General features: G+C 40.4%; 1 protein-coding gene across 4 annotated transcripts in view; it reads right to left on the bottom strand.

Moving 5' to 3' along the window:
- Positions 1 to 27548, bottom strand: part of ubxn7 (UBX domain protein 7) — a 109020-nt gene that overhangs the window by 40184 nt on the left and 41288 nt on the right. For all 4 annotated transcript variants that reach the window (XM_073040637.1, XM_073040635.1, XM_073040638.1 and 1 more), the window contains exons 6-7: positions 19969 to 20115; positions 5216 to 5306 (exon numbers count right to left, since the gene is read on the bottom strand). In XM_073040637.1, the coding sequence (XP_072896738.1) occupies positions 5216 to 5306; positions 19969 to 20115 (238 nt within the window). The remainder of the gene's footprint in view (positions 1 to 5215; positions 5307 to 19968; positions 20116 to 27548) is intronic.

Here is a 27548-nt window from a genome sequence, read left to right as displayed (position 1 = left end):
CACCTCTATTTCCTTAGGAACTTGCAAAGATTCAAAATGGCAACTCAAACTTTGACAAAATTCTACAGATGTGTGGTGAAGAGTATATTGACTGGATGCATCACAGCCTGGTATGGAAACACCAAAGTCTCTGAATGGCACATCCTACAAAATGCAGTGAATGTGGCCCAGTCTTTCTTGTCAGGAGTTTGATCCAAAAGTATAGTAGTGGAGATAATTTAGAAATAGATGATATTTTAACTAATAAACTGCAAAGTAACAAGCCACTAATAGCCACAAAGCAAGAGAGAACAGATACTTAACATGTCAAGGCAACAAGGTAACTGAAGGCTTGAAGGAACTGGTTGAGGCTGGCTGGTTCGATGAGTAAACAGGGGCTGTGAATGAAAGCTGGGTTTACATGGGCTGCAGGTGATGAGTTGGATACAAGTGACAGGCGATTCCTGTTAGCTGGATAGAGAGTAGGAGGTGCCCACCTATGCAGGCCTAATACTGACGGCTCCAACCGTTGGAGGAGCGGTAAACAGCAGTGAAAGGCTGCTGTTTTCCACGATACATCAGGATGGTCACTACCCAAGAAGGCGAACTGGGGGGAATATCCAGTCAATTGGCTGAGCTGAGCTTTCTAGAAGGCAACAGGACCCGTGAAGATCTGCACCAACTTGCGGGCAGTGGCTAATGGCATGGCGGTGTGAATGCCTCTTTGGCATGGTGGAAGGTGCAGAGGCAACCCTTCTGGGGGCACTCTTATTGGGAACGCACCTAGGAGAACGCATATCAACACCAAATCACAGTTTAACGTGTCGACGTCCACACCTCTCGGGGCACTGAAGAGGAAATATATAATGCCGCTGCCAATCGAACAGCACAGATATTGCCAGCCGCAGTATTTTCCAAACAGAACAACAGCGGGTGCCTAGCAGTATGGGCACACCAGTAGAGCAGGCATTTGGAAGAGGTGAGCAAGGAAATGGGCAGATGCTTGAGGTGGCATTGACGTTTGATGAGGCCCTACCTGCCTGCAGATTAAGCCCAGATGCTGGACAGTGGGACCCTCAAGATGCATCTGAAAGGGCATGGGAGCTGGACAGGTATGGCAAGTAGATTATGTGGGGCCTCTGCCACTGCAGACCAAGAATTGGTATGTGGTCAAAATTATATAGCTATAATTTATAAATAGTTATTGAATTTGCAAAAGGTATCTAACGATAAAATTAAAGCTGCGTGGGAACTGGAATTTTGAGAGTCACTTTCAGATAATCAATGGGATAAAATTTTTCATTTGGTAAATACTTCATCTATTTGTGCCTGCCATTCCTTGATACAGTTCAAGGTAGTGCATGAGGCACATATGTCAAAGGATAAATTAGCCTGTATCTTTCCCAATATTAATCCTATTTGAGACAGATGTAATATTGAGGTGGCTACTTTAACTCTCATGTTTTGGTCTTGTATCAAGATAGATAATTTTTTGGAAAAAAGTTTTTAAAACTTTATCAAAAGTCTTGAATTTGGACCTACAACTGAATTTACTTACAGCAATTTTTGGGATCACTCCACTGGAAGCAGGATATATTCCTGTTTCTGCTCAATGGATAATAGCTTTTACAACTTTACTGGCTAGGAGAGCCATTTTGCTTAAATAGAAGGACTCTAATCCACCTACTGTTATTCATTGGCTTATCTCCATTATGTCCTGTCTAAGTTTAGAGAAAATAAGAAGCCGGACATTTGATACATCCTTTAAATTTGAAGAAATCTGGCGACCTTTTGTTCAATATTTTCATATGGTTTGATTTATTGCTCTTCCAGTTACTTTCTTGATACTTTGGATTTAATCAGAAAGTTTCCCTTTTTTCTTGCTTTTACTCTCAATATGGGCTGCCCAGTCCCTTTTTTCCCCTCTTTTTTTTTTGTTTATAGAGAATAGAGTTTTTTTTTATGTATATGAAAATTATAGAAGTTTCTTTAACTTTTTTCTTTTTATGGAATAATGAGAGGAGAATTAATTATCTTATTTTTATTATATACTATTAGATTAATACTATGTATGATCTTGATAATGTTTATTTTACCTTTTATATGAATTGTTATCGATATGATATTTGAGATAATTCTCCTCGTTTGTATATACAGGTGGCCCCCGCTTTTCGAACGTTCGCTTTACGACAACTCGCTGTTACAAAAGACTTACATCAGTACCTGTTTTCACTAACCAAAGAGGATTTTCAATTTTACGAAAAAAAGACGCCCGCTTTATACATGTGTTTACCCTGAGAAAGACTACCATGACCGTGAAGCCTTGTGCGGGCAGTTGTTTGCGCACGTGTGTACGTGACAATTTTTTTTCTCCAAATCGATTTTGGCTTGCTGCCTTCCCGAGTTTGATAAGTGAAACTACACCGTACCTACAATATTTCTACTTTATATAGGTTGTAAATTTATCATATCATTCCTGCTTTTACTATATGTTAGTGTTATTTTAGGTTTTATGTGTTATTTACTTTGATTTGGTAGGTTTTTTTTGGGTCTGGGAACGCTCAAAAATTTTTCCCATATAAATTAATGGTAATTGCTTCTTCGCTTTACGATATTTCGGATTACAAACGGTTTCATCGGAACGCTCTATCTTCGGATTGCGGGGGAAACCTGTATGTACTTTTTTAATTACTAAAAAGATTGATAAAGAAAGAAGACAACTGCACACTGCCCTGGTGTTGGTGCCATGCTGACCAGGAAAGCACAATAAAAGGTCTGCAACACTCGTCATCCATGTATGGGGTTCCCTGGGAGATCCAATTTGACAATGGCTCCAATTTTGCAGTACCCAAAGTCCAGGAGTTGGCTGCAGAGTCCAGCATTTTGCGGGTGTTCCACAGCCCATACTACCCACAAGCAGCAGGGCTGTTCGAGCGCATGTACGTGCTGTTGAAGCAACAAATTAATTTATTGACTTCACACCCTTCAGGGGTGGCTGAGTGTTCTGCAGCAGGTGGCAGACAACCTGTGGGCTTAAAAGAGTCCCTGATGTCCTGGCATTTGCCAGTGTTGTATCCTCCAAAAGAAGTGGAGTTGGAGGAGTCAGGAAAGATTGGGTGCGCACTCACCAGAGCAGAAGGAAATTGTCATGCACAGACAATCGGTTGATGCGGTTGAGGGCAGTGTTGATGGTGGAAGAAGAAAAGCCGCTTTCTTTGAAAAAGGAGGCCATCCTCATTCTGGAAAGAAAAGCTTTAAGAGTGAGGACAAGCTCCACTGGATGGAGGAGAGTGGGGGTGGAGGGGAGTGGTTGGGTCTGGTGTGCAGAAGAAAATGGAGAGCTTTGAGGCCTTCCTGGTGAGGGAGGGACGTGTATAGGGACTGGACATCCATAGTGAAAATAAGATGATGGGGGCCAAGGAACTTGAAATCATTGAAAAAATCCAGAGCATGTGAAGTGCCATGGATGTAAGTAGGAAGAGACTGAACTAGGGGGGATAAAACAGAGCCCGAGGTACGCAGATATGAGTTCAGTGGAGCAGGAACACGCTAGACCATTTACCTGGTCCAATTACGACACCACCCTCCCCTTTCTCGATCTCACTGTCTGGAGACAGCTTATCTACTGATGTCTATTATAAACCCACAGACTCTTATAGCTTCCTGGACTATACATCTTCCCATCCAGTTAGGTGTAAAAATGCCATCCCCTTCTCTCAATTCCTCTGTCTCTGCCACGTCTGCACTCAGAATGAGGCTTTTCCTTCCATAACGATATGTCCTCCTTTTTCAAAGGGGCTTCCCTTCTTCCACCATCAACACTGCCCTCAACCGTATCTCTTCCATTTCATGCACGTCTGCTCTTACCCCTTCCTTCCGCCACCCTACCAGGGATAGGGTTCCTCTTGTCCTCACCTACCACCCCCCCAGCCTCCATGTCCAGCACACAATTCTCCAGAACTTCCGCCATTTTCAACGGGATCCCACCACCAAACACATCTTTTTCTCCTCCCTACTTTCTGCTTTCCACAAGGATTGCTCCCTACACGACTCCCTTGTCCATCCGTGCTTCCCCATTGATCTCCCTCCTAGCACTTACCCTTGCAAGCGGAACAAGTGCTACACCTGTCCCTACAATTCGTCCTCACTACCATTCAGGGCCCCAAACAGTCCTTCCAGGTGAGGCAACACTTCACATGCGAGTTTGTTGGGGTCACATACCACGGCTGGTGCTCTCGGTGTGGCCTCCCATATGTTGGGGAGACCTGACATGGAATGGGATACCTCTTCACTGAGCACCTACGCTCCATCCACCAGAAAAAGTGAGATCTCCCAGTTTTAATTCCACTTCCCATTCCGATTATGTCAATCCATGGTCTCCTCTACTGTCACAATGAGGTCAGTCAGGTCAGAGGAACAACACTGTATAATCTGTCTCAGTAGCCTCCAACCTGATGGCATGAACATCAATTTCTCAAACTTCCAATAATGTGACCCCATCCCCCCTTTCATTATTCTCTCACCGTATCTCCTTGGCTGTCTATTGCCTCCCTCTGGTATTTCTTCCCCCTTTTCTTTCTTTCATGGCCTTCTGTTCTCTCCTATTAGATTCTCCTTTCTCCAGCCCTGTATTTATTTTACCAATCAACTTTCTGGCTCTTTACTTCATCCCTCCCTCTCGCGGTTTCACCTTTCCCTTCCCCCCAGCTTTTAAACCTACTCCTCATCCTTTTTTTCCTCCAGTCCTGCCGTAGGGTCTCAGCCCAAAACGTCAATAGTACTTTTTTCCCCGGCCTGGCCTGCTGAGTTCTTCCAGCATTTTGTGTGTGCTGTTTGGATTTCCAGCATCTGCAGATTTTCTCTTGTTTTTTTTAAACAATTCTACTAAATTGCCTATTTATTTCTATCCTGCATAAAGGACGCATTTTAGTACAAAGTACCAAATATCATTAAGGGTTTCAGATTGGAATGACAGCTGTGGCTGAATCAAAGAATTGTTAAGTTAAAATAAGCTATAACATCAGCTTTTGAAGAGCTCTTGTGAAGACACTGTGCAGAGCAACACAGACACAGGTGAAATGTTGCAAAAAGTATAAAACCATCATTCTCATCATAAATAGCAAAGTGCTTCTACTCACAAAGCAAATATGACTGTAAAATGCCTTGGTTAACAAATAAAACACAAATTTCTGTTTTCAAAAGTGTTTTAGAATATTACATCTTAAAAGATGCTTACCAGTGCGGGGGTCTAGTATGGACACATAAGGGAAATCTGAAAGTTGATAGAATTGGACATATCTCTGTCCTTCTTCACTGTCATGGTATACCTGGGAAGAAGAGAAAAACATGGGCTACTTGTAGATTACATATTTGAAATATATGTAAAATTATTATTACTGCAAATAAATAGTAAATGAATATGTTGTCAAACTAAAAATAAGCAGCCTGATTTGTTGTGTTAAACAAGCATAGTAAATTCGAGCACCTGCTGGCCTCCATTTTGTTTTTGTGATGTGCTCACAGCAGCATGTCAATGACACCTCTCAAAGAGGTGCAGTGTGTAAAGAACAATCTTAACATAGAAATCTACAGCACATTACAGGTCTTTTGGCCCATAATGTTGTGCCGACCACATAATCTACTCAAGAAACTGCCTAGAATATCCCTACAGCATAGACCTTTATTTTTCTAAGCTCCACGTACCTATCGAAGAGTCTCTTAAAAGACCCTATTGTATCCGCCTCTACCGCCTTCGCTGGCAGTGCATTCCATGCACTCACCACTCTCTGTGAAAAACTTAGCCCTGACATCCCCCTTGTACCTACTTCCAAGCACCTTAAAATTATGCCCCCTCGTGTTAGCCATTTCAACTCTGGGAAAAGCCACTGGCTATCTGCACAATCAATGCCTCTCATCATCTTATACACTTTCACCATCTTAAGAATAACTAGGTATTTAAATATGAAAACTGTTAATGAAATGTTCCACTTGCACTCATGTCCACCTGAATGATGGTCTTATGTTGCTGGACTAGAACGGCAATATTCATAGATTGCTTCAGGTGGAAGTATAAACCTTCATGGTGTTTTTGAAATCTATTCTTTCAAAACAATGTAAAGCTTTGAGATATTTCTCACAACCTTGTCCTCGGTTCCATTCTTATTAATACCACAAACCTTATATTTAATTTCAATAAATGAAAATAAATGGTAAGTATTAAGTCATCACAAATGCAAAGCTTTGAAATTTGGAGCTCAGCAAACATTTAAGTTCTGGACAATCACTGTAACATTTTGCCGCCATAGATTCTGAGGAGACATTGGATTGCATGAAGGGACAGAGTTTAAATGAAGGAAGCGGTCTCCAGTTTCCATTATGCGCCAGTTTCCAAGGAGACATTGCATTGTGTAGAGGGAAAGAAAATTCAATAGAAGTGAGAGGCAGTTAGCACATTTTTGCATACCACCCTTCCAAGGAGACTTTGGGTAGTGCATAATAAGGTACTTGGCAAGGCCCAATACAAAGAAGCTAGGTTTAAGCGGTGTGGCCATTGTGTAAACGGGCAGTTGAGGCTCCGGCTCACTAAGGCTTCAGCAAAAAGAGGTAGATTGTTTTGGTAACTGATTCTTTGTTCTCTTTTTGCACGTATAGTACAGTGGGGATGCCAGGCAGGATAGCAGAATGCTCCTCTTGTGGGACGTGGGAAGGCAGGGAGACTTTCAGTGGCCCTGATGACTACTCCTGCAAGAAGTGCACCCAGCAGCAGCTTCTAACAGACTGAGTTAAGATAGAGCTGGAACTGGATAAAACAGAGATCATTCGGCAGGATGCAGAATTGGTAGACAGGACAGTTACACCAAGGTGCAGGTCACAGGTAACTAGGTGACTGTAAGGAGGGGGAAAGGGGATAGGCAGGAAGTGTAGAGTTCCCCTGTGGTCGTTCCACTCAGCAACAGGTTTACTGTTTTGGATACAGTTGGGGGAAGATGACCTAGCAGAGGAAAGGTACAGCGGTCAGGTCTCTACAGCTCAGAAAGGAAGGGGAGGAGAAGAGACGAGCTGTAATTCATTGGTTAGGGAAACAGAAAGGAGGTTCTGTGGATGAGAATGAGATACCCAGTTGGTATTTCGCCTTCTGGGTGCCAGGGTCAGGGACATCTCTGATCGATTCCACAGCAATCCTATGTGGGAAGGTAAGCAGCCAGAGGTCATGGTCCACATCCACATCTGTACTAATAATACAGGTAGGAGGGGTGAAGAGGTTATATAATGCATATACAGTATATAGGGTGAAGAGATGAGTTCAGAGAGTTAGGTGCTAAGTTAAAGGGCAGAACCCCCAGGATTCTGGTCTCTGGATTTCTACCCATGCCATGCGCTAGTCAGGCCAGAAATAGGAAGATCATACAGCTTAAAATGTGGATAAGGAGAAGGTGCAAGAAGAAGGGCTTCAGATTTTTAGATAATTGGGCTGTCTTCCAGGGGAAGTGGAATCTGTACAGAAGGGACGGTTTGCACCTGAACTGGAAAGGGACTAATAACCTAGCAGGAAGGTTTGCCAGTGCTGCAGGGAGGGGGTTTAAAACTAGAGTTTCAGGGGGATGGGAACCAGAGGGCCAGAACAGATAGAGGAGTGGTTGTGAGAAAGATGCTGTTGAGACTGCATACAAAGACAGGAATCAAAAGGAAGAGCATAGTGGGACTAATGTTCCAAGCTGCACATACAGTATTTCAATGCAAGGAGGATTGTAGGAAAGGCAGATGAGCTTAGGGCATGGATCACCATGTGGAAATATAACATTTCAGCCATTAGTGAGACTTGGTTTCAGAAGGGACAACACTGGCTGCTCAATGCACTGGGTTTCTTTTGTTTTAGATGTGATAGAGCAGGACGAATGGTATTACCAGCCAGGGAAAATGTCAGAATAGAGTGGCAAGCTCATCTAGTGAGGCTTTCAGGGTAGAAATGAGGAATAAGAAACATATGACCATGTTAATGGGATATTACGGACCACGCAACAGTCTACAGGAATTAAAGGAGCAAATTTGTAGACAGATTGCAGACCATTGCAAGAAACAAAGTTGTGATCAGTGATTTTAACACTCCACATACTGGTTGGAACTCCCATACAGTATAAGGGCTGGATAAGAAAGAATTTGTCTAATGTGTTGAGGAAAGTTTCCTTAATCAGTACGTGGAAGTCCCAAATAGAGAGTGCGATACTAGCTCTCCCAGTAGGGAGTGAGACAGGGCGGGTGACAGAAGTCCCAAATAGAGAGTGCGATACTAGCTCTCCCAGTAGGGACTGAGACAGGACGGTGACAGAAGTCCCAAATAGAGAGTGCGATACTAGCTCTCCCAGTAGGGAATGAGACAGGGCCGGTGACAGAAGTCCCAAATAGAGAGTGCGATACTAGCTCTCCCAGTAGGGAGTGAGACAGGGCCGGTGACAGAAGTCCCAAACAGAGAGTGCGATACTAGCTCTCCCAGTAGGGAGTGAGACAGGGCCGGTGACAGAAGTCCCAAACAGAGAGTGCGATACTAGCTCTCCCAGTAGGGAATGAGACAGGGCCGGTGACAGAAGTCCCAAACAGAGAGTGCGATACTAGCTCTCCCAGTAGGGAGTGAGACAGGGCCGGTGACAGAAGTCCCAAACAGAGAGTGCGATACTAGCTCTCCCAGTAGGGAGTGAGACAGGGCCGGTGACAGAAGTCCCAAACAGAGAGTGCGATACTAGCTCTCCCAGTAGGGAGTGAGACAGGGCCGGTGACAGAAGTCCCAAACAGAGAGTGCGATACTAGCTCTCCCAGTAGGGAGTGAGACAGGGCCGGTGACAGAAGTCCCAAATAGAGAGTGCAATACTAGCTCTCCCAGTAGGGAGTGAGACAGGGCCGGTGACAGAAGTCCCAAATAGAGAGTGCGATACTAGCTCTCCCAGTAGGGAGTGAGACAGGGCCGGTGACAGAAGTCCCAAACAGAGAGTGCGATACTAGCTCTCCCAGTAGGGAGTGAGACAGGGCCGGTGACAGAAGTCCCAAACAGAGAGTGCGATACTAGCTCTCCCAGTAGGGAGTGAGACAGGACGGTGACAGAAGTCCCAAATAGAGAGTGCGATACTAGCTCTCCCAGTAGGGAGTGAGACAGGGCCGGTGACAGAAGTCCCAGATAGAGAGTGCGATACTAGCTCTCCCAGTAGGGAGTGAGACAGGGCCGGTGACAGAAGTCCCAAACAGAGAGTGCGATACTAGCTCTCCCAGTAGGGAGTGAGACAGGACGGTGACAGAAGTCCCAAACAGAGAGTGCGATACTAGCTCTCCCAGTAGGGAGTGAGACAGGACGGTGACAGAAGTCCCAAATAGAGAGTGCGATACTAGCTCTCCCAGTAGGGAGTGAGACAGGGCCGGTGACAGAAGTCCCAAATAGAGAGTGCGATACTAGCTCTCCCAGTAGGGAGTGAGACAGGGCCGGTGACAGAAGTCCCAAATAGAGAGTGCGATACTAGCTCTCCCAGTAGGGAGTGAGACAGGACGGTGACAGAAGTCCCAAATAGAGAGTGCGATACTAGCTCTCCCAGTAGGGAGTGAGACAGGGCCGGTGACAGAAGTCCCAAACAGAGAGTGCGATACTAGCTCTCCCAGTAGGGAGTGAGACAGGACGGTGACAGAAGTCCCAAATAGAGAGTGCGATACTAGCTCTCCCAGTAGGGAGTGAGACAGGACGGTGACAGAAGTCCCAAATAGAGAGTGCGATACTAGCTCTCCCAGTAGGGAGTGAGACAGGGCCGGTGACAGAAGTTTGCGTAGGGGAACACTTTGCATCCAGACAGGTGTTGCACTTTGGAAGGACCGACCAGGGTAGGTCTTCCACAGTGAGGAGTGTGGTAGAACAAAGGGATCTGGGAATACAGGTCCTTAATTACTTGAAAGTGGCATCTCAGGTGGATAGGGTGTAAAGAAAGCTTTGAGCGCATTGGTGTTCATAAATCAATTTGTTGAGTATAGGAGTTGGGATATTATGTTGAAATTGTACAAGACCTAATTTGAAGTATTGTATGCAGATTTGGTTACCTACCTAAAGGAAAGATATAAATAAAATTGAAAGAGTGCAGAGAAAATTTACAAGAATGTTGCTGGGACTTGAGGACCTGAGTTATGGGGAAAGGTTGAATAGGGTAGGACTTTATTCCCTAGGATTTAGAAGACTGAGGAGGGATTTGATAGAAGTATACAAAATCATGAGGGGCATAGATAGGGTAAATGCAAGAGGGCATTTATCACTAAGGTTGGGTGAGACTAGAACTGACTCTCAAGATGGTGCTCATGGGGTAAGGCTATATTAGGCTTCGCTCCAATCCTTTTACTTTTTACCTGCAATCACCCCGTAACTGACTTATTTATACCTACACTAAAGGGGTTGATATTTAAGATATACTTTTCGACTTTTTGAATTTTTTTTTGACTCGTCAAAATGGCTAGGAGATCACGAGAAACTAAAGAGGCGAGACCAACTAAAGAACCGTTAACTCTGGATGTAATTGGGAAATTTATGGATGAGAGACTGGAGGATAAGCTCGGTCCAAAGTTTTCTCAGCTTGATGAAACTTTAAAGCCAGTCGACGCAAGTCTTCATCACTTAAATCAGAAATTTAACAACAAGCAGCAAGAATTTCAGCTCTTGAAGAAACCACCCGCCAGAGAGATCGTAAAATTGAAACTTAGGAACAAAAGCTGTCTTCGACTTCTCAAGTACTGGAATGTTACAAATCCAAACTTACTGATCTTGAAAATCAATCTCGAAGACAGAACCTGCTGATAATCAGGCTCCTGGAAAATGTTGAGAAGGGAGATCCGGCTGAATTTTTCTCTAAATTCTTAATGGATGTCTTCAGCTCAGATGTTCTGGATACCCCTCCAGTGATCGACCGCACACACCGCATTTCTCGCTTAAAACCAGCTCCAGGTGAGAGACCACGGCCAGTAATTCCCCGGCTTCACTATGCTCATATTGAAGATCACCTGATTCAAGCTGCCTGACACAAGGGTGTGATCAACTTTCAAGATTTCAAGTTTCGTATTCTGGAAGATTATAGCCCTGCAGTTCTGAGGGAAAGAATGGCTTTTAAACTGGTTATAATGGAATTCTATCAGAAAGGCTACAAACAAGTGCTGTTATTTCCAGCGCAACTAAGAGTCGTTCTTCCCGATGATTCTCGTTGGCGGTTTAAATCTCCAGCTGATGCCCAAAGATTTCTCAAGGAACAGCATCTTTCTACTACGAATTGATTAACGTATTGTATTTTTATTATCCATTTTTAATGGCTTTTTATTGTTTTGGCTTTTTCCTTTAAGTTAATAATTAGCCTATAGGTTCGGACCTTTCATAATTTGAAGATCCTTATGGGATCACTGATAGTGTAATTATTTTTTACACGTTTAAGTAAAGATCTGTTTTTGGTTTATTTCAAAACTTTTTTTATTATTATTCTGTTGATTTTGAAAGCTACTAATTAAATGTTTTTAAGTTTGAATACATTTTTGCCTTATATCTTTTATGCTGAAGTATTTAGTCTTTTTAAAAAAAATTTCTCTTTCCAAGATGTCGTTTCTTCTTCCCATAAGACCTCAGTTCTTGGACACTTCACATCCGTTCCGGTGTGTCTGAACTAGTCTGCTGGTCTTTCGAAATATTAGTATAACGCTATCCTGTTAGGTTTTAACAGTTTGGTTATTTTTCTTCTTTTTTTCTTAATCTTGTCTTTTTTTTAATAATATCAATTTTATAGTCTTATTTCTGTTATACTAACCCTTTACATTTTTTTGGATATGGATGATTTGTGTCTTTTTTTTCTTTTTTTTTCCCTGAGTTACAGTCTTGAGAGATGGGGGTAAAATTAAGTGTTAGTTTGCCTGCTTGCCTCTCTCTGGCTTTTTCTTGGGTTTTCGTGGGTGGGGGTAAGGGGGTTTCTCTTTTGCTTTTGGCCTAGTTTTCCCTTCATGGGCTGACATGAAACTACCAAAATGGCTGAAGTGTCGCAACTTCCGGTTCCTCTTTGAACCTGCTCTCCTCTTCCGGATTCATGAGTTTACTTTCTGTTTAACCTGGTGCGTTTACTACGATAAATATTAGCAACATGGATAAGATTATTAACTTTGTTTCTTGGAATACAAATGGTTTAAATCATCCAATTAAACGAAAAAAAAATTAAAGTATTCCACAGAATGAATGCTAATATTATCTTTGCACAAGAGACTAATGTGAGGAAGGAGGATAGTCAACTTTTTTTAGCTTTTGGAAGGGACAACAGTATCATTCGAATTCTCAAGCTAAAGTAAGAGGCGTTTCCATTTTTATAAATTCCTCAACCTCTTTGATACATTATGAAACAACTTCAGACCCACAAGGTAGATTTTTGCTCCTTACTGGTTTACTTTTTAACCAAAAAGCTGTTTTAGATCATGTTTATGCTCCAAATATTGATGTCCCGAATTTTTAGGTGTTTATTTACATTCTTTCCTAATTTCAATGAGTATATGTTGATAATGGGTGGGGATTTTAACTGCAGTCTAATTCCCTCGATGGACAGATCTAAGTCCATTCAGGTTCTTCCGAATAAATCGGCCTCTCTCATTAGCTCCTTTATGGTTGATTCTGGAATCTCTGAAATTTGGCGATTTCTGCACCCCATGGATAAAGAATTTTCATATTTTTTCTCATGTTTATCATAATTACTCAAGAATTGACTATTTCTTTTTGATTCTCGTTTACTTACAGACGTTATTGATTGTGTTACGTACCCGTGGGTATCTTGTACTTGTCACGTGACAGTGGCGTTGAAGCTATACTGGACTTAAGGTAGTGGTCTTGTGATGGTGGAGTGACGTCATTTTCCCGCCAGTACAGATCATGTGACAGGTTTTTTTTTACAGGGTATAAAAGGAGGATCCCTCCCTGTGAGGAGGGGCAGTTCGTGGCTGGATTTGCCATTTTGACTCCATGCCACTGCGTGGTCCAATATTATGACGCAGTTTGGTTGAAAGGTGGAGTTTTATTTAATGCCTAAAGTTCAAAAGGTCATTGCCAGCAGTTTTTTTATAATACTGCCAGTTAAAAATCAGTGGAGAGTGAAGATCGGAGTTCTGGAGCTAAAAGATCGAGGAAAGTTAATTTCGACAGTGAAACAGGTTCGACCTTGTTTGGTCCTCATTCGGAAGGAATTTGTTGGCTATCCCTCTGGTAACCCCTGCGAAATATAGCAGAAAGGGTTTGGGTACAGTTTTGTCAAGGAAAGGTCAGTGCCTTTAAGCCGTTTCACTTTCATCTTCGTAAATTCTCCGGGAAAAGTACAGATCGACTGGGAACCGCAGCAACACGACGTAAAAGAGAATTTAAATCGTCTAAAAAGTCTCTCCTTTAATGGACTGTAAGCATTTTGAACTTTTGCAGTACTACTTTGAAGAACTGTTTTTGCAACATCGCTTTAAGAACTGTTTTCACTTTATTCTTTTAAGAACTGTTTAAGCTGCCGCACAGCAGCTGATTTCCGGTTGCGTTAGTCATTTGCTTACTTTTTGGGGGTTTGTTTTTCAGTGTTTAATAAATGTTTTATTTGTTATAAAAAAAAACCCTGCCTCACTTATATATTTATTGTTGCTGAATCCGTGACAGTGACATAGTTACCTATGACTCTATTACTATCTCTGATCATACACCTTTGACGCTATCTATTAAGAAAACGGATTCATCCTCAAGTGTTAAATCATGGCGGTTCAACTCTACTTCAGGATTCAGACTTTCTCAACTTTATTAAACAAATTGATTTGTTTTTTTCAACAAACTTTACAGAAGAGACTTCTAGTGGAATATTATGGGACACTTTTAAAGCATTTATCCATGGACAGATTATTTCATACTCTGCTGGAGTCAGAAAACGAATTAACACTGAAGTACTCATATTGGTTAATAAAATTAAAGAAATTGGTAAGACTTACTCTGTAACCCCTAGTAAAGAACTTTATAAAAAGAGTTGAACTTCAAATGGAGCACAGTTTGTTATTATCCTCTTTGATTGAAAATCAGTTAATTAAATCTAGAACTCAGTTTTATATACATGGGGACAAAGCTGGTAAATTATTGGCTAATCAATTGAAAACTTCGGTTAAACGGCAGATCATTAAGATTCATAAATGAAATGGCACTTTGACGACTGATCATAAAGAGATAAATAAAGCCTTTCAAGATTTTTATAATTCTCTATATCAATCAGAATTTTCTGATGATTCTTCCATAATGGATGAATTTTTAGAGAAACTGAATATCCCAAAATTAACAGCTGAGGATTGTGTATCATTAGATGCACCTATTATGGAAATCGAAATAAAAGAGGCTATTTTTTCAATGAATTCAGGTAAAGCTCCTGGTCCGGACGGTTATACTGCAGAATTCTTTAAATCTTTTTCCTCTATACTCTCTCCTTAGTTATGTAAAATTTTTAAGGACGCATTAACTGTAGGAAAACTACCACAATCTTTTTATGATGCCTCCATTTTTTCTTTAATTCTCAAAAAAGATAAAGACCCTATTGAATGTGCATCCTATCGGCCTATATCTTTGCTGAATATGGATTCCAAGATTTTTACCAAAAGTTTAGCCACTAGATTGGAAAATATATTACCTCAAATTATTTCTGAGGACCAGACCGGATTTATTAAAAATCGTTATTCATCATTTAACATTAGAAAATTAATTAATATAGCTTACACTCCTTCTTCTAGAATCCCAGAACGTGTCATTTCCTTAGATGCTGAAAAAGCGTTTGACAGAGTTGAATGGCCATATTTATTTAATACGCTGCAGAATTTTAATTTTAGTTCGACATTTATATCATGGATTAAATTAATATATTATAAGCCTTTGGCTTCGGTTCTTACCAATAATCAAAGATCTCCCTTTTTTCAGCTGTTTCGTGGCACGAGCAAGGCTGTCCTTTAAGTCCTCTACTATTTGATATTGCTTTGGAACCCTTAGCCATTGCTACTCGTGACTCACCTAACATTTTTGGTATCACCCGTGGGGAAGGAACATATAACATATAATTTGAATCAAGATGGCGGCGCAACGCAGCTTGCAGCGGCCACTCCGGAACTGATTATCTGTTATTTGTGAAGTGGGGTGCCGTACGCAATCATAATCGATTGAAAATGGGCGTGGAAGCACGGAGAATCATCGGGAAATTCCAGGAAGACCTTCTTCGTTGCTGCTGTTGCTGCGAGGTCCGGGACTCTGCTGGGAAGATCAGGCCCCCAGTCCTCAGGGTCACGTTGCCGATGGCCGTTGGCGGGGCCGTCTTAATACGCTCGGCAGAGGATGGAGCTCGGAGAAGCTGTGCCGGAGGGGATGGTCGCCGGCTCGGAGTCCTTTCGACGGACTCAGGTCGCTTTCGGTGTGAGCTGCGTCTGCGAGGCTGGTTTCGACAGAGCTTCCATTGTGTGATGCGTCTGCGAGGCTGAGTCGGGCGGCGCCTTTAAGTCCATAGCGGGGGTACTCCCTTCTGCCGCCAGCGTGGGATGGCGAGTCTGTCGGGACCCTGGGGACTTGTGGAAACTGTGGTGATTTCTTTTGAACTTACAGTCCTTTAACATCTTGGACTATTTTTACTGTGCCCATAGTCTGTTTTTTTTAATCAATTATGCTATTGTTTGCACTGTTGTAACTATATGTTGTAATTACGTGGTTTTGTGCAGGTCTTGTAGCTTTAGTTATTGGTCTTGTTTTTGTCTGGTGGATTTGGAGCTCCTTTCCGGGGAACTCTGTAGACGGTAGTGCGATATTAATACGCAGCAGTCTCTCCAGACCCTGGATTGGGAATTGCCAAACGTTACGTGGATTTTCTGGTGTAGTCTGTTTTGTCATATGCTTTTGTGATATCATTCTGGGGAAATGTTGTCTCATTTTTTAACTGCATTGCATTTGTGGTTTCTAAATGACAATAAACTGAATCTGAATAAGCTATCACTTTATGCTGATGATTTGTTACTATACATCTCTGATCCTGAGAGATCTATTCCTGTTATTTTATCTTTGCTTGCTCAGTTTAGTAGCTTTTCTGGCTATAAACTGAATTTTAATAAGAGTGAATTATTCCCATTAAATATGCAAGCTCCAATCTATAAACATCTACCATTTAAAGTAGTTACAGATAACTTTACTTATTTGGGTATTAAAATCACCAAGAAACATAAGGATTTATTTAAAGTTAACTTCTTACCTTTAATCGACCAAATCAAGCAACTTGTTACTAGATGGTCCCCATTGTCTTTGTCATTGGTTGGTCGAATCAACGCTATTAAGATGATAATCTTACCTAAATTTTTATATTTATTTCAAGCACTACCAATTTTTATTCCTAAATCTTTTTTGATATTATTGATTCCAAAATATCCTCGTATGTGTGGCAGAATAAAAATTCTAGATCAAGTAAAAAGTACTTACAGAAGCCTAAGAAGGAAGGTGGTTTAGCTCTGCCAAACATAAGATTTTACTACTGGGCAGTTAACACCCAATATTTAATATTTTGGACACAGGAATCGGCGTCATTACAAAGCCCACAATGGGTAAATTTGGAGTGTAAATCTGTACAAGGCTTTTCATTGTTCTCTATTTTAGGATCTTCGCTTCCCTTTGTTTTATCTAAACTGAATAAACAAATAACTAACTCTATAGTTAAATATAGATTACGAATATGGTTTCAATTTCGTAAATATTTTTGTTTGAATAAGTTCACCTTATCAAGCCCTATTATATCTAACTTTCTTTTTCAGCCCTCTTTTATGGACCAAGCCTTTGTGCTATGGAAAACGAGAGGTATAACATGTTTTCGTGATTTATTTTTAGATAATTGCTTTATGTCCTTTGAACATTATGTCCAATATTTATTTATTATTTATGTCCAATAAATATAGTTTATCTAGAACCCATTTTTTTTTAAGATTCTTACAAATTAGAAATTTTTTGAATAATATGTTAGTCATTTCCAAATTTATGCCCAATTGATATTATGGAAAAAATTCTAGGTTTGAATCCCTGTCAGAAGGGTTTAGTAGCCGTCATTCATAATATGATCATGAAAATACAACCAGGGATGTCAGATAAAATTAAGAAGGAATGGAAAAAAGAACTTTATTGTCTTTTACCTACAGAGCAGTGGGAGAAAATTCTACAGTTAGTTAACTCCTCTTCTATTTGCGCCAAATATGCCCAAATACAATTCAAGGTTGTACATAGGGCTCATATGTCCAAGGACAAACTTGCTTGATTTTATTCTCGTGTTAATCCAATCTGTGACAGATGTCACTCTGAAGTTGCCTCATCTTAGTCTTAGTCTTGCCCTTGTTTGCAAAATTACTGGAAAGATATTTTTGGCATTATTTCAACAGTTTTGAATATTAAATTGCAACCTCATCCTATTACTGCAATTTTCGGCTTACTAATGGTGGATAACAGTCGTTTATCCCCCTCAGCTCGGCGGATGATTGCATTTGTCACATTAATGGCTAGAAAATCTAGCCTATTGAACTGGAAAGAAATTAATCCCCCAACTACATTTCAATGGTTTTCCCAAACTATTTCTTGTTTGAGTTTAGAAAAAATTAGAAATGTCATTTTTGATCAAATTTGAAGAAACCTGGAGACCATTTATTCAACATTTTCATATGACTTAAACTGACCTTTCCCAAACCTTTTTCTTATCATCTTTAATTATTTGGATAGAGGTGCGGAGTTATTGACACTACTGTGTATATTTGATATGATACAATAGCCCATGTCGGTTAGGTTAGTTTTTTTTTGGTATTTTTTGTTTTTTTTCCATTTTTCCATTTTTTTGTAGCATACTATGAGTTTGGGAGGTTATTATATTTGGGATATTAACTGTTTGTATTTGTATTCTAGCCTATCAATTATGTACTCTCAAGCTCTCTGTACTCGATGTTTTTCTTGTTATGCTTGTTTGAAAATTAATAAAAAGATTTAAAAAGAAAAAGAGACTAGAACTAGAGGACATGAGTTAAGGGTGAAATGTGAAATGTTTAAGAGGAACATGAGGGGGAAATTTTTCACTCAGAGGGCGGTGAAAGTTTGGAATGAGCTGGCAGCACAAGTGGTAGATGCTGGCTTGATTTCAACATTTAAGAGAAATTTGAATAGGTATATAAATAGGAGGATATGGAGAGCTATGGTTTGGGTGCTGGTCAATAGGACCAGGCAGATTAATGGTTTGATATGGACTAGATGGACCAAAGGGCCTGTTTCTGTGTTGTAGTGTTCTATGACTCAAAGATTTTAAGACCATTGACACGATGATAATTAACTAATTGAACTGTAACATACTCAGCAATAAAGTGCAAGCGAAAATGATCAAAAAAAAATCTGAGAAAGTATTCACAAAATTTACACAAGGTAACACTTAACTAATGTAAACCATGGCTAGGTTAGTAGCATCCTTGCTGCACAGTGAGAAAACTTTGCATTCAAATTCCACACCAGAGGTCCAAGCACAGAAACACAGAATGACATTCTGGTATGACAGAGGAAGTTCTGCATTGTATACAGATGCCAGCTTCTTTCCGTTGAGTTCTATGGATCTCCTTAAACTGTCCTGGAGTTCACAGTTCTTATCCCTAGTACTCTGGCAACTATTTATCTCCCAGTCACTAAATTTGAAAATCTGGTCAGTATGAAATCAATGTTTGTGTGAAAAATTGGCTATTTGCTTCTTATAGTGAATACACCACAGAATATTTGAATGGCTGAAAGTGTCTGGGGAATACTGATGTCATAAATGACACAATATGTTCACTTGTTTGATTATTTACTTGTAATAGAGGAGAAGGTCATTCAGTGTCATGTTTATGATAGCAATCAGCAGAAGCCTAGCAGTTCCATTGCTGTCCTTTTCCCTGTATTATTATTTTTGCATGCACCTAAGGAACTCCCTTACATATGAAGGCAATGATTACTCAAATGAATTTAGACTGACTTTACAGAAATTGAATTTTAATTTAAGATTCTGTACGTTAGACTAGAAATCAAAATTTAGTTTGGACAAAAGACAGTTAAAGATTTTCTATATTTCACAAGTGTTTACAGCTCATCAAAATGGAAAAGCTATGAAGATTCTGTGCAGTAAACTGTAATTTACTGTGCAGTTACTAAACTGAAGATTCAGGCAGATTACTAACTGCACAGTAAATTTCAGTTTAAATTTTGTCAATTGTTTAAAAAACATGGATAATTACATACAGGATTACATCTCAGAAGTATTTTACCATTAAAGATGTATTCTGAACGTCAAAATGGTGTGTTCTGAAACACAATTATGCTTTAACAGGTTCAACAAAGTTGATTTCCAAACATATACATCGAAGGGATCTGGATTGGAACTGTTCTTAATCAACAGTTCTTCTGAAGATACAACTTTATAGTAGCATTTACTTTTAAAATTTAAGATTCATGATTGATTTTGCATATAGAGATTTACCTAGTTGAGCTGCATAGAGCAGAACTGGGCAATGAGGAGCACATGTGAAAAGACCAATGGCATCAAATGGTTTTGAAATAGGAAAGAAAAAGAAAAAAATGCAGGAAACTGGGACAAGCTGGGCGGCACTGTGGATGACATGGACACTATCCAAAGGGACTGAACACATGCTGCATTGCCTAATTTCCAAAGTGTAAGTAATGAAAGGTAAACTTTTATACATGTGCATATCTATTCTAGATCTGCAGGCAGGCAGGCAAGTTTAATATCAGCATTATTCACCATAGCAGTTACAGCAACAGAAAAAAAATGCATTGTTTTAACTGGAACAAATTTCAAGGAAGTGAAGTATCAAGATACCATGGTAGAGGAGTTATTTTCATTTCAAGAGAAAGAATATATTGAACGTATTCACTGAAGCTTGTAATACCTTGACCCACTCATTCCCCTGTACCTGCCAAAAGATGAAGTGTTCTCGAATGATGGTTTTCACTGCCTCATTGCTCCAAACATCACGATTCAAGCACTGACAGGCAAAGTCTTGCACATTCTGGATATTTACCATCAACCACTTGTTCTGCAACTGTCCCGACTCTTTTGCCTGTCCAAAGAAAGAAGGAATGGAATGCTGTAATTTTATAATAAATATTAAGCAAAATTATAAATCATATGGGAACTTGCATGCACAAACAAATGTATTCTATATAACCTTACACAAACTGGTAAAGAAATAGACACACCCAGAGTCTCCAGCATTTCTGCATCTGGTTCCTTAGAATAACCACTGATTCACACGCACTAAAAGAAAGAACCAGCCTAGAACTGATGTGAGATTCTGACAGGGGAATAAGAGAAGCTCTACTGTCCACAATCTCTTTAAGGTGAGACAGATGAGCAAAACGGAGTTTGAGCACAGAAGCTAGACATCAAAACCACATGCATGAGAGCATTCCACCTAAGATTCTGTAAGGCTTACAGAAATTAGTTTAATTCTGTGCAATAATCAATAATACATTCAATGCAAATTTAGTAATGGATAGTCCTAAACTATTCTACCAGCCTCTTGAATTTCTTCCCTCTCAGTTGTGCATGTTCTAACATTGCAAATGTAATTCAAATATTCTTGGATCAAGTGTCTTCTAGTTGCTGCTTCCTTCCAAAAATCACTATCAAATGAGATTTATACATGGTAAAACCAGACTACCATGATATATAAATCACACCTGAAATAATGTAGACTTTGATAATTTTATGTGGAGCTGATTATTGACTTCAGGAGGAAACAATGAGCCAGTCCTCATCGGAGGATCAGAGTTGCAGAGGGTCAGCAACTTTAAACTCCTCAGTAATCATTTCGAAGGACCAGTCCAGGGCCCAGCATGTAAGTACAAAAATGAAGAATGCATAGCAGTGACTTTCCTTCCTCTGGAGTTTGCGAAGATTCAGCATGACATCTAAAACTCTGACAAACTTCTATAGATGTGTGGTGGGAGAGTATATTGACTGGCTGCATCGTGGACTGGTATGAAAACACCAATGCCCTTGAATGGAAAATCCTACAAAAAGTAGTTGATACAGCCAATTCCATCATGGGTAAAACCATTCCCACCACTGAGCACATCTACATGGAGCACTGTCGCAGGAAAGCAGCATCGATCACAGGGACTCCCACCACCTGGATCATGCTTTCTTCTTATTGCTGCCATCAAGGTACAGAAGCCTCACAACTCACATCACCAGGTTCAGGAACAGTTATTACCCCTCAATCATTAGGCTTTTGAACCAAAAGGGATGACTTCTATCAACTTCATTTCTCCCATCAACTGAACTATTCCCACAACCTATGGACTCGATTTAAAGGCTCTTCCTCCCATGTTCTTGATAGTTATGCTTATTTATTTATTATTATCTATTTCCTTTTATATTTTCACACTGGTTGAATGCCCACGTTGGTGAGGCCATTCACTGATTCCATTATGGATTTACTGAGTATGTGCACAAGAAAATGCAGCTCAGGCACGCATATGGTGACATACAGATGCAAGAAGAAGTTTGTGAACCCTTTGCAATTACCTGGTTTTCTGAATTAATTACTCATAAAATGTGGTCTTATCTTTAACTAAGTCACAATAATAGACAAACACAATCTATCTGAACTAATAACACACAAACAATTGTTCTTTTCATGTCTTTATTCACACATTGTTTAATCATTCACAGTCCAGGCTGGAAAAAGTATGTGAACCCTTGTATTTAGTAAATGGTAGAGCCTCCTTTAGCAGCAATAACCCCCACCAAATATTTCCTGTAGCTGCTGATGAAACTTGCACAATGGCGATGAGGAATTTTAGACCATTCCCCCAAACAAAACTGTTACAGTTCATCAATATTTCTGGGATACCTTGCATGAGCAGTATCTTAGGTCATGCCACAGCATCTCAATTGGGTTAAAGTCTGGACTTTGACTTTTCTTCTTTTTAAACTACTGTTGTTAATTTACTCCTATTTTTCGGATCATTGTCTTGTTGCATCATCCACCTTCTATTAAACTTCAAGTGACGGTTAACTACCCTAACATTCTCCTGTAAAGTGTCTTGATACAATTTTGAATTTGTTGTTCCCTCAATGATTGCAAGCAGTCCAGACCCTGAGGGAGCAAAGCAGCCCCAAACCACGATGCTCCTTCAACCATGCTTCACAGCTGGAGTGAGGTTTTGGTGTTAGTGGTGTGCATTTCTGTTGAAAAGTTCAACTTTTGTCTCCTCTCTCCACAGAACACTGTCCCAGAAGCACCGTGGAACAGGCAGGTGGCCTTTTGCAAACTTGAGATGTGCAGCAATGTTTTTTTTGAAGAGCAATGGTTTTCCTCCATGGTGTGCTTCCATGGACACCATTCTTGTTCACAAACAGAAGGAAATCTGCAGATGCTGGATCCAAGCAACACACACAAAATGCTGGAAGAACTCAGCAGGCCAGGCAGCATCTATGGAAAAAAGTACAGTCGACATTTCAGGCCGAAACCCTTCATCAGAACTGGAGGAAAAAGATTAGTCAGAATAAGAAAGTGGGTGGAGGGGAGGAAGACCCCAAGGCGATAGGTGAAACTGGTGGTGGGGGGGGGGGGGTGAAGTAAAGAGCTGGGAAATTGATTGGTGAAAGAAATACAAGGCTGGAGAAGGAGGAATCTGATAAGAGAGAACAGAAAGCCATGGTAGAAAGAGGCGAGGAGCACCAGAGGGAGGTGATAGCCATATAAGGAGATAAGGTGAGAGAGGGAAATAGGAATGGGGAATGATGGATGGGGAGGGGCATTACCGGAAGTTCGAGAAATTGTTGTTAATGCCATCAGCTTGGAGACTACCCAGACGGAATATACGGTGGTGTTTCTCCATCCTGAGTTTGGCCTCATTTCGACAGTAAAGGAGGCCATGAACTGACACGTCAGAATGGGAATGGGAAGTGGAATTAAAATGAATGGCCAGTGGGAAATCATGTTTTTCTAACAAACAGGAGTGTATGTGCTCACTGAAGCGGTCTCCCAATCTGTGCCAGGTCTCACCAATATACAAGAGGTCACACCAGGAGCTCCAGATTCAGTAGATGACCCCAACAGATTTACTGGTTAAGTGTCACCTCACCTGGAAACACTGTATGGGGCCCCAAATGGTAGTGAGGGAGGAGGTGTAGGGGCAGGTGTAGCACTTGCTCTGCTTGCAAGGATAAGTGCAAGGAGGGAGATCAGTGGGCAGGGGAGTCACGTGGAAAGCAGAAAGTGGGGAGGGAAGGAAGTATGTGCTTGGTGGTGGAATCCTGCTGGAGATGGCTGAAGTTATGGAGATTTAAGTGTGGACAGAGGCTGGTGGGATGGTAGGGGAGGATAAGAGGAACCCTGTCACTGGTGGGGTGGTCAGAGGATGGGGTGAGGACAGATCTACATAAAATGGAAGAGACGCAGTTGAGAGCAGCATTGATGGTGGATGAAGGGAAGCCCCTTTCTTTGAAGGAGGCCATCTCCTTAGTTCTAGAATAAAACGCCTCATCCTGAAAGCAGTTGCGGCGAAGATGGAGGAATTGAGAGAAGGGGATGGCGTTTTTACAAGTAACAGAGTGGGAAGAGGTACAGTCCAGGTAACTGTGAGAACCAGTGAGTTTTACAATAGCCATCAGTAGATAAGCTGTCTCCTGAGACAGAAAGGGGAGAAAATAGACCAGGTAGATTTGAGGGCAGGGCAGAAATTGGAGACAAAGTTGATAAAGTCTATGAGCTCTACATGGGTGCAGGAAGAAGCACCAATGTAGTCGTCGATGCAGCACAGGAAAAGTTGGGAAGTGACAGCAGTGTAGGCTTGGAGCACAGACATTCTTATTCAGTGTTTTTTTTATACTGGACACTTGAACAGAGATTTTAGCAAGTTCTAGAGATTTCTGCAGGGTTTTTTTTCTGTTACCCGTGGGTTCTTTTTCACCTCCTTCAGCATTGCATGTTGTACTCTTGGTGTGATCTTTGGAGGATGCCCCCTCCAAGGGAGAGTAGCAACAGTACTAAATTTCCTCCATTTGGAGACAATTTCTCTTACTGTGGACTGATGAACACTCGGGTCTTTAGAAATGCTTTTGTAGCCTTTTCCAGCTTCATGCATCTCTACAATTCTTCTAAGGACTTCAGAAAGTTGTTTTGATCAAGGCATGGTGCACATAAACAGATCTTTCTTGAGAAAAGTAGGTTCTGCCAGTAATCTGACTTTGTTTGCCTTTTTTATAGGGCAGGGCACCTCTACAACCCACACCTCCAATCTCATTTCACTGGTTGGAACACCTGACTCCAAATAGCTTTCGTAGAAGGCATTACCCCAGAGGTTCACAAAACTTCTTTGAACCCAGACTGTGGTTGTTCAAATGATGTACTCACTATTGAAGAGCAGTACAATTGCTTGTGTTTTATGAGTTTAGACAGATTATGGTTGTCTATTATTGTAACTTAGATGCAGATCAGACCACATTTTATGAATAATTAATGTTGAAAACCAGGTAGTTGCAAAGGGTTCACAATTTTTTTCTTCTAACTGTATATACTTTGATAATAAATTTACATTAAACTTCGAGAATATTGTCTCTGTAACTTGCTGCATAAATCAAAAATTACAACCCTATAAGAATAAAAAAAATTCTTTAATTATCATATCATCTCAATGAAACGCTTAGTTATTTATTTACAGATACAGCAAAGAACAGTCCCTTCCAGCCCAACAAGACAGCCAGTCAACAGCCCACCTATTTAATCCCAGCCCAATTTACGATGACCAATTAACCTATCATCCAATCCATCTTTGGAATGCAGGAGGAAACCGGGAGCACCTGGAGAAAACACATGCGTTCATGGGGAGGACACACACACACCTAATAGACTACACCGGAATTGAACTCTGAACTCATACACCTTGAGATGTAATAGCATTGTGTTAATCGCTACACTACCATGTCTCTTCATGTATATACTCCAGGTGATTAAGCAACTGTTAGAATTTGCACAAGGACAGTATATCATTACATTTCTTTTCCCAGACTTCTCTCATATACCAACTGCTGCCTTAAATTGTGTTTACTTAATCAGGTTACATTACACTTTAGCTGACATTTAGAGTCCAGAACTATTATTCGCACACCTAGAACCAGTCCTCAGCCAATCAAAGCATTAAGCTTTTCCTTGCACCTTCTTCAGGAAGACAGCCATATGTTCTCCAGCTATGACAGCATTGTATCTGGAGTTAGATTTGGCTAACTTCAAACACTTAGGAATACCAAATTTAGCACAAGAGGAGATAACATAAGCATCTTGAAAGCAATCTAGGATATGGACAATATATTAGCATTCAAGATAATACTGATGCAAAACAAAGAATTAAACAGGGAAAGTCTTGTTTCACCTTTGAGGTTAGATTATAGATGGTGCTTACGTATTTCTTTGAGCAAAAGATCAGTGAAAATGTAAGAGATGTATATAAGGTCATGACTGGTTTAAATAGAAATGAGATATACCCTTTTGTGGATCATCCAAAAGCCATGAGGCAGCTAATTAAAATGAATAACAATCTGCTTTCCGTTACATAATGGCACATCCAGAACCTGCTGCAATACCCAGTCTAGTAAAAAGGAATCTGTACCAATTGTAAATTTTAAGTAACTTAATTCAGACCCCCACTTTCAACATCAAATTGGGAGGGAAAAGAAACACTGAAACCAATTTTAATACCCCAACTTTTCATGTTTCATATAACATTTATAAGGGTTCCCTTCAACATTAATAACTGAACAATTTATTTCGGGAAAACACGTCATTCCCCTTTTTCCAGTAGGCATCACTACACACTTTTAAATACAATCAATGTTTCCTAGTACCGGGCACTTTGCCAGTTTCCTGTATAAAATCATGGCTTCCTTCCGAATTGTACAGACCACTTGTTTCAACCTTTGAAGAAATTTCTCTGAATTTCCTTACTTGAACTCAGTTCTGAATTTTTGTTGACTGCAAGATTACCAAGTCTCATCACAAAGATGAAAGACAAAAAAAAATCAAGTCTTGTTTTTTTTTGGTCAAGAATCTGAGGAGACACAAATGGCAGTTGCCATATCATAAGTCTAATTCTTCTCAGTACACAAATACTGAAGCATTTTTGTTACCAGACATATTTGTTCCATTTGTAGATCATAGTATTTTTTAATCAATTCCAGTCTCAAATGATGACCTAACGTGTTCCCGCCTTTGAAGCACAAGGTAGATGTTCCACTCCAGATGCTTGAACACGAGTTCTAAGATGACATTCCAGTGCAGGTGCTGAAGGATTGCTCAGCTGTCAGTTACTGACTCTTCGATGAGCCATTAAATTGAAACCCTCTCACAAAGGAGCAAAAGCTTCATCTATACTTGTTGAAAAATACTTAGTTTCAGCAAAATTCTGCAAATTTAGAGCCAATGAGAAACCAGTAGGGAGCACACTTGACAGACAAGCAACAGTTTCTCAAAGGGCATTTCAGAGATGGGGTTCTGGCTGAATGATATTGGGAGAAAAGGTATGCAGATAACGACTAAGTCTTATCAACAGCTAGATACAATTCCATTCGTACTCATTCCATGTTCCAACTACACATCACAGGACCAAATGAAATGGATATTAGTTTGGAATTAAGCTTGGGCACTGAAATAGATTACATGAAATAGAATCTTTGAAAAATAACTAAAGTATGATGGAATTCTACATTTAATTGAAGAACACACCATCAAATCAGAAACTAGACATGGACTTAAATGAAGCAAACCATGCAGGCTTGGTGGACAAGTAGTTCTAGAAATTGGATGAGAAGATTTGCTAGTACACTGGTGCTCTGCTTAGCACTACCCCATAGAGAGCTAGTTCATTAAAGCACTCACAGATACTTACACTGTTGTATTTTCAAAAGGCATCGGCACATGCTACACTAAGAATATGGCACAAACTCAGGCTTCCTGCTGCTGTAATCTTCCATGCTGGGAAGCTGATGCAAATCCCTGCTTTCTGCTCTGCCCTCGCAGCAACAAGCTGCCCCATGGTTTAGCATTTAAAGACTATCTACATTGGACAGTATGGTGGTATTCAGTTGGGGCTCAGGGCTGCATCAGATAGTGCAAGCCATTGCTGGTGTTTGCAAGCAAGCCTAATTTCCAATTAAATATAATTTAATTGTCTACAAATAAAAGAACTTAATGAAAATTAATAACTACAAAATTGTTTGCTTTGATTAAATGAATGAATAGACTCAAAGTCAAAACCAGAATATGTAAAATAATTTACATATTAAACCACTTTACAGAGTTCAATATATATTTGGAATAATCTAACTGGGAAGGTAGAAAGTATGGATGAGGCAATAGAAACAACAGACTAAACATAGTGACAGGTGGTACTTTTTAAACTTTAAGATCTGATTCTATACATTGCCACAACTGTTATCAAAATCAAATACTTTTAATTAAGTTTGTGAAAAGTAGGATACCACTAT

This window comes from Hemitrygon akajei, chromosome 3 (genome assembly GCF_048418815.1).
Source record: "Hemitrygon akajei chromosome 3, sHemAka1.3, whole genome shotgun sequence".
Classification (NCBI taxonomy): Eukaryota; Metazoa; Chordata; class Chondrichthyes; order Myliobatiformes; family Dasyatidae; genus Hemitrygon; species Hemitrygon akajei.
The sequence above is the reverse complement of the archived record's forward strand: the minus strand, read 5'-3'. Positions and strand labels throughout refer to the sequence as shown.